Here is an 8,192-nt window from a genome sequence, read left to right as displayed (position 1 = left end):
AAAACCCTGTCTGGAAAAACCAAAAAAAAAAAAAAAAAAAAAAAAGAAATAGTACTACCTAAGTTTAGCAGGGAATAGAGATTAACTTTTGTCCTTCTAAACCCATTCCTGAGTTTGGGTGAGCCTGCCACAGTTACTCCTTACCATAGTCAAGCCCCCACTCAGGAGGCCCCCACCCTGCTCCATCAAGCCGTGGGTCATGCCCACAGGCATGTCCAATGTCTGAACTCCATATTGAGCTGCAAAGCTGCCGTCCTGTGAAGAAGAGGGGTCTGCCAGGTCATCAAAGTGGCCAACCACATCTGAGACAGCAAGAGAGGGATCAGAATCCAAGGAGATAGGTGGGATTTCAAATTCCTCATCGCCCAAGCTTGGTGTATGGAATGTCTGTGTGGAAAAAAAGGAAATAGAATTAGTAGGAAGAGGAGAAACTACATATCCCTAAGACCGGCCATAGCTGAGCACAACAAAGTGTCAGTGTGCTTCTGTTTCGCTCTACATCACTTTGCAACAGACTCCACAGAACACAGTTTATAAATAAACATCTTTTTAGCCTTTAAATCTTTGGTCACATGACACACCTGAGACTCCAACATCAATTACAATGTTGAATTATTTTCTTTTTCCAAACTTTACTACCTTTGCCTTAAATTATTTCTAAGGAATATGAGTCTTTCAATACAACCCACTTGACAGCCCACTTGACAGATATTAATAGACACCAGTTATTTCACAATGTTATACTTGAATTTTCAGACCACATAAATTAACTGTTGACCAGCCAATCACACTTAATTGTTTTAGGTTCCTCTGGATCAAATCCTATACAATAGTGCCATAGAAAACTTACCTACCTCTAAAATATTTGTACTTAGCCAGGTGGTGGTGGTGGCACCTGCCTTTAATCCCAGTACTTGGGAGGCAGAAGCAGGTGGATCTCTGTGAGTTTGAGCCCAGCCTGGTTAACAGAGTGAGTTCCAGGACAGGCTCCAAAGCTACACAGAGAAAAAAAATTGCATTTATGAATTTCTTAAGACATCTTAAGTGGGCATGGTGGTACACACCTTCAATCGCAGCACTCAGGAGGCAGAGGCAGGGGGAGCTCTGTAAATTCAAGGCCAGCCTAGTCTACAAAGCAAGTTCTAGGACAACTAGGGCTACAGAGAAACCTTGTCTCTAAAAACAAAACAAGAAACCCTCATTGTTTTAGAAATTTCAGTGTTAACAAGATTCTCATCTTCATAGGATTTGAAGGGTTTGGGGGTCCAATAATATCAAGAAAAAGGATGAGCAGCTACAAAGTGAATCTGAAGCCAGCCTAGCTTACATAGCAACACCTTGCCTAAAAAAAAAAAAAAAAAAGGAAATAAAAGGAGAAAATATTAGTGCACCTGGCCCAGTTGACCCCTCTTAAGTCTAACAATAATCAGTCTTCCAGTTTGTTGTATTTTTTTCTCCCCCCTTTTCTTTCTTACTTTCCTTCCTTTCTTTCAAAACCTGGCAAGCCTCCTGACTGCTGGAATCAAAAGTGTGTACCACCACACCCAGCTTCACTCCTCCTATTAGGAATGGGGCCACTATTCATAGAACTAACAGCAGTGTCTAACTTAAGATGTATTTGACAGTTTCCTGTGGCACTAAAAAACTATAACAAAAGCATTTGTAGCAACGAAGTGTTATAAGTAATAAGTGAGAGGCTTTGTAGAAAGAACTCTCAGCTTATAACCTTGAGCAGGTTTTCCTTATCTATAAAAAAAGAGATTGTAGTCTGGCAAAGTGGTGCACACTATAATCTCAGTGTGCAGGAGACTGAGCCACGAAGATTACCATAACTATCAGGCCAGGCTGGCTATATAATTAGTATCAGGCCATAAATCCAGTAAAGACCCTATTTCAAGAAAACAATGGTAAAGGAAGAGGACCCACTTCCCACCTCTAACCCTTTTGGGAGAGCAGAAGAGAGGAAAGAGGGAGGAAGGGGAGGGAAAGAAAGAGAACTCACATAGTAAATAAAATGTAATGCAATTAAAATAATAATAAAGGATGCTTAGATACTGAGTGAAGGAGGGGCAGGAGAGATGACTCAGCACTTAGGAGCATTTGCTGCTTCTGAAGAGGACTGGGGCTCAGTTTTCACCACCCACTCTGGTGGCTCACAACCACCTTTATTTAACTCTAGCTCCAGGGGTTCAAACGCCTTCTGTCCTCTGCATGCACACATACATACATACACTCAAATGACTTTGAGAAACAAACATGAAAACTACCATTTCCCACCTCTTCTCATCCGATCTCTGTTTTCTATCATCTTTCATTTGCCCTGAGGCTTGTACCCAGAGCCTGCCATATACTATACTCTAAACTGATCCATATATTAACCATCCAGTATTTAAAAAAAAACACTTTACTGGAGATAAAAGTGATAGCTCAGTGGTTAAGAACACTGGCTGCTCTTCCAGAGGATCTAGGGTCTATTCCCAGCACCTACATGGTAGCTTACAACTTTGTTTAACTCTAGTCCCAAGAGATCTCATATCCTCTTCTGACCTCCATGGGCACCAAGTGTGTTGTACACAGACATACTTGCAGGCACAATACCCATACATATAAAAATTTTAATTAAAAAAAATTTCTTGTATATTCATTTTAAAGAAATTGACATTAACACCTAATTTATCCTATAATGTAGTTATTATGGATCCTTAAAATTATTTTTAAAGCCGGGCAGTGGAGTCACTATCTTTAGTCCTAGCACTTGGGAGGCAGAGAAGCAGGCAGGTGAGTTTGAGGACAGCCTGGTCTACAGAGAGAGTTCCAGGACAGTCCCCAAAGCTATACAGAGAAACCCTGTCCTGAAAAAACTTTATTTTTAAAAATAGAATACAGGGCTGGAAATGGCTCAGTAGTTGAGAGCACTGACTGCTCTTTAGAGAACCCAGGTTCAATTCCCAGTACACACATGGCAGCTCACAGCTGTCTATAACTCCAGTTCCAGGGGACCCTCACAGACATATATGCAGGTAAAACACCAATGCACATAAAATAATTAAAAAAAAACAACTAACTAACAACAACAACACAGTACACTAGGTGTGACGATGCACACTTACAATCCCAGCACTTAGAACAGTGGTCCTCAACCTTCCTAATGCTGCAATCCTTTAATACAGTTCCTCCTGTGTGGTGACCCCAACCATAAAATTATCTTCATTGCTACTTTGTAATTTTGCTGTTATGAACTGTAAAAGGGTTGTTCAACCCCCAAAGGGGTTGAGACCCACAGGTTAAAGAACCACTGAACTGGAAGGTAGAAACCAAAGGGTTAGGAAAGTCAGCATCACCTTCAGCTACATGGGGAATTGGAGGCCAGCCTTGGCTAGATGAGACCCTATCTCATAAGAGCCAACAATGAAACTGAAAAGAAAATCTGATATAACAGAAATAGACTAGCTGGCCTGGAAGGCAGAGAACTGCCCCCCTCCCAACCTCCTGAGTTCTGGGATTAAAAGTAGTGGTCACATACAAAGCACTATGAGCCAACCAAACGGAGAGAAACAGAAGACTAAATCTGCAAATACACAAGCTTCCTATCTGAAGCAGTGCAATAATACTACTCCTTTCTCTCTGACACTTTTTTTTTTTTTGGTTTTTCAAGGCAGGGTTTCTCTGTAGGGTTGGAGACTGTCCTGGAACTCTCTTTGAAGACCAGGCTGGCCTCAAACTCACAAAGATCCACCTGCCTCTGCCTCCCAAGTGCTAGGATTAAAGGCATGTGCCACCACGGCCCCGCTGACACTCCTCATTCTTTTAAATGGAAAATTTTCATATACCTAGTGGCAGTTTGGATGGACTCTTTGTGAATTGACTGTTGAAATTTCTGTTCATTTTCGGGACTGAGAGATAGTTCAGCAGTTAAGAGCACTGACTGCTCTTCCAGAGGACCTAGGTTCAATTCAGCTCACAGCTGTAACGCCAGTTTCAGGGAACCTGACACCCTCACACAGACATACACTCAGGTAAAACACCAATGTACAAGAAATAAAAATAGATTATAAAAAAAAACCAAACGTGTTCATTTTCAAACTGTACTAGTGCTTCATATATTCTAAATATGACTTACATGTGAGTATTATAAATATCTTCTCTTCTAGAGCTCCTATTTGTTAATGATATCTTTTCTAATTTTTTTCAGAATTTCATATATGAAATTCTGTACATGTAATTATAATTTATTTATAAACACAAATTTCATACATGTAGTTATAATGTCTTTTTTTGGGAGGAGGTTCTAAGACAAGAGTTTCTCTGCATAACAGTCCTGGCTGTCCTGGAACTCAATTTGAAGACCAGGCTGGCCTTGAATTCACAGATAGCTGCCTGCTTCTGCCTTGAAAAGTGCTGGAGTTAAAGGCTTTTGCCATCACTCCTTTTGATTTAGTTTATATGTATGGGTATGTATCAGCACCATATTCGTGTCTAGTGCTCACAGAGGCTAGAAAAGAGAATCAAATCCCCTGGAACTGAAGTTATAGATGGTTGTGAACCACCACGTGTATGCTGGAAATTAAAACTGGGTCCTCTGTAAGAGCAACAAAGGCTTTAAATTTCTCAGCAATATCTTTAGCCTCAATGCCATCAAAAAAAAAAAAAAGCAGCAATACTTATTTTTACTTATATAAATGAATGTTTTGCCTGCATGTATGCCTGTGTTCTGCATGTGTGCAGTGCCTACAGAGGTCAGAAGAGGGTGTGAAAACTAGTTACAGGCCTTTTTGTCCTATCGTGTGGATGCTAGGAACTGAATCCAGATACTCTGTAACAACAGTCAGTGCTTTAACCGCTGATCCATCTCTCTAGCCCTATAACGATGCCTTTTGATATAGAGTTCCTAACTTGAACACAATGGAATTTTTCAATTATTTTATGGTTGGTATCCTATATGAGCAGCTATTGTTCTTTTTGGAAAAAAACAACTTGAAAAACTACCATTCTTCAAAAAAAGGATTGCTTAAAAAAAAAAAAAAAGTCACCCTCTTTTAAGTTATTCACAAGGCTCAAAGTAAGACCGAAGACAACAAAACTTTTACACCCATTAATGTAAAGATTAAAAGCCAGGTGGGCCTAGGCCCTATCCCAAAGGATACGATAAACTCTGATGACACCCTATGGAAGGCCTCACCATGCAGGAGGAGCAGAAAGGATATGTGATAGGTAGGGTTTTAGTTGGGGAGGGGAGCATGGTAGGGAGGATGAGGGAGAAGGGAACTGGGATTGCCATATAAAACAATCTTGTTTCTAATTCAAAAAAAAAAAAAAAAAAAAAAAAAAAACTCTGAGAAAAAAAAAAAAAGATTAAAAGCCAGGCATGGTGGTGTGTAAGACACCTTTAATCCCAGTATTCAGGAAGCAAAGGCAGATAAAAAGCCAGCCAGGTCACATATTGAGTTTGACTCAAGTCAAGACTACATAGTGAAACCATCCCCTCAAAACAAAAACAAAATAATTTAAAAATTCACCACCACTATCAGGCAGTGGTGGCACATGCCTTTAGTCCCAGCACTCGGGAGGCAGAGGCAGGTGGATCTCTGTGAGTTCCTGTAGCCTGGTCTACAAAAGCTAGTAGGCCAGGACAAGCCTCCAAAGCCACAGAGAAATCCTGTCTCGAAAAACAAAACAAAACAAAAAAATTCACCACAAGAGGGATAGAAATAAGAAGGAGTAAGAGTTGTAAATTAACAGGCCAGGCAGTGTTGGTCTTTAAACCCAGCACTTTCAAGACAGAGGCAGGCAGATCTAAGAGTCCAAGGCTCACCTGGTCTACAGAGTGAGTTCCAGGACAGCCAGGTCTACAAAGAGAAACCCTGTCTCAAAACAAACAAAAAAACAAACCCAATAGCAGTACCTAGGCTTAAAGGAAGCTACTGAAATTAAGCTTAAAATTTAGTTGTGTGGGCTGGAGAGATGGCTCAGAGGTTAAGAGTATCAACTGCTCTTCCAGAGGTCCTGAGTTCAATTCCCAGCAACCACATGGTGGCTCACAATGAGATCTGGTGCCCTCTTCTGGTGTGCAGATATATATGGAAGCAGAATGTTGTATACATAATAGATAAAATAAATAAATAAATAAATAAATCTTTAAAAAAAAATTTAGTTGTGCGTCCCCTTCTCTCACTAAAAATGAAGGGCTGATGAAAGCCTGGAAATTTCCTTCCTTTTTCGGTCAGTGCCGTAGATCAAGGTTCTGGAACACAGCAGGTGGAAGGCTCCACTATCCAGCCATAGCTCCCTGGATGTAAAAGGTGCCATCTCTCATGTAACTGCTTTTTGACTATTCAACTCCATAAAAAGGGCTGGTGGGATGAATTTGAAAACTGTGTTTACTTTTTTTTTTTTTTTTGAGACAGAATCTCTCTATGTAGCTCTAGCAGTTCTGGAACTCACTATGTAGACCAGGATGGCCTCAAACTCAAAAGAGATCTACCTGCCTCTGCCTCCCAAGTGCTGGGATTAAAGGTGTGTAACACTACATTTGTAATTGCTTGTATTTGCTTTTTAAATGCATTTTCCTATGAATAATGACAATGAGATTTATGGCACTTCAAACAATAAAACTAAACCTCACTTGGAAGGAACAAGTTCAAGATTGAGTTTCTTTCCAATTTTGCCATTCATTTGAATCACACTTTCCCTTGTTTAGGAAAACATTCAATAATTGTAAATTAAAAAATAAACTAGCAGACTGCCAGAGATGACGAATACCTTCCAAATGCTGTGACCCTTTAATATAGTTCCTCATGTTGAGATGACCCCCCAACTATAAAATTATATTGTTGCTACTTCACACTGTAATTTTGCAACTGTTATGAATCACAATGTAAATATCTGGCATGCAACTCCTGTGAAGGGGTCACTCGACTCCCCAAGGGTCCTGACTCACCGGTTGTGAATTGCTGTCTTACAGTCTCCATCAATCATTATTTCTACTTCACACCATCTTTAAAAAGCAAAACAAGCAAGCGGATCTCTGAGAGTTCAAGACCTGCCTGGTCTACAGAGGGAGTGTTAGGACTGGCACCAAATCTACACAGGGAAACCCTGGCTTGGAGGAAAAAAAAAAAAGGCAAAACAAAACAAACCCTATTATTATAGTTAACTTGACAACTGTGATCCAAAAGTGAAGTTATCTGCTCAAAGTTTGTACTCACTGGCAAACAAGGTATACTCTACTCTTTTTATGTTCTCTGGCGGCTATTTCTTTCCTTCTATCCTTCATTAGCAAAGCGAGCAGAAACCACGTTGGTGAAAGTAGCCACTTTTATCAGAAATTTCAAGTTTAAAAGACCACTTACAGAGTTCAAGAATTAACACCTGTCCGAGGTTAACCCCTGCTACATAAACTACTTTCTTATCAGGTTTTCTTTACTGAAAAAAAAAAAAAAACAAATTTCTTCCTTGCTATCTTCCCAAGATTGTTGCAACTACTTCACCCGAACCAGGGCAGACAATCCCACTCGTTCTCCACATTCAGAACCGGACTCCTTCCTTAAACAGGCAGTGAAGCTCTTCAACATCCTGGTTTTCTGATGACAGACGCTTCCCGTTCGTCCCCCCACCGCACCGCTCAGAGTCCTCAGAGGCTCTCGAAGCCTCGGCCACTGTCCTCCCCAGCTCCCGTCCGCCCCCGCGCTCTCCCCCACCGTCCGGCCCCAACCGCTGCCTAGGCCCTCCCGCGCCCCAGCGTCGGCAGCTTTTGCTCACCTCGGCCCCTGACAGGAAAGGATGCGAGGGCCCAGTGATGGTCAGGTAATTGTCATTTCCTCCGGGAAACTGTAAACCAAAAACAAATAAATAAATAAAAAGCCACGGGGATAAGTGAGCGAAGCAGGGGCGCGCGGGGACCCCGGGCCTCCCAGCCCTCCCGAGCACCCCTCGCTCCCCGCTGTCCGGCTTCCCGCTTCTGCTTCCATCTAGTCGGCCGCGCTGCTCGTCAACCCTCCAGACCCCCCGCGCGTACCTCCATCTTCACAGCACCACTACCAGCGTCCCAGTGTCCGCATCGCTCCCACCGGACCCACTGGGTTCCGAACGCGTCACTTCCTCAAAGAGGAGCGTCGCTCTCCGCTGATTGGACGGAGTCCTGGCCGAACCAGTCGCGATTCGAGCTGCCCGAAGGCTCGCTGTCGCCCCCTGGA

General features: G+C 42.0%; 1 protein-coding gene across 2 annotated transcripts in view; it reads right to left on the bottom strand.

Moving 5' to 3' along the window:
- The window catches only part of Tox4 (TOX high mobility group box family member 4), a 19,227-nt gene extending 11,070 nt beyond the window's left edge, over window positions 1-8,157 (bottom strand). For both annotated transcript variants that reach the window (XM_035452892.1, XM_035452893.1), the window contains exons 1-3: window positions 8,015-8,157; window positions 7,759-7,827; window positions 145-387 (exon numbers count right to left, since the gene is read on the bottom strand). In XM_035452892.1, coding sequence (XP_035308783.1) covers window positions 145-387; window positions 7,759-7,827; window positions 8,015-8,020 — 318 coding nt within the window. In that variant the 5' untranslated portion in view covers window positions 8,021-8,157. The remainder of the gene's footprint in view (window positions 1-144; window positions 388-7,758; window positions 7,828-8,014) is intronic.
- Window positions 8,158-8,192: the final 35 nt, after the last annotated feature.

This window comes from Cricetulus griseus, assembly GCF_003668045.3.
Source record: "Cricetulus griseus strain 17A/GY chromosome 1 unlocalized genomic scaffold, alternate assembly CriGri-PICRH-1.0 chr1_1, whole genome shotgun sequence".
Classification (NCBI taxonomy): domain Eukaryota; kingdom Metazoa; phylum Chordata; class Mammalia; order Rodentia; family Cricetidae; genus Cricetulus; species Cricetulus griseus.
Note: the sequence above shows the minus strand (reverse complement) of the source record. Positions and strands in the feature narration are given on the sequence as shown.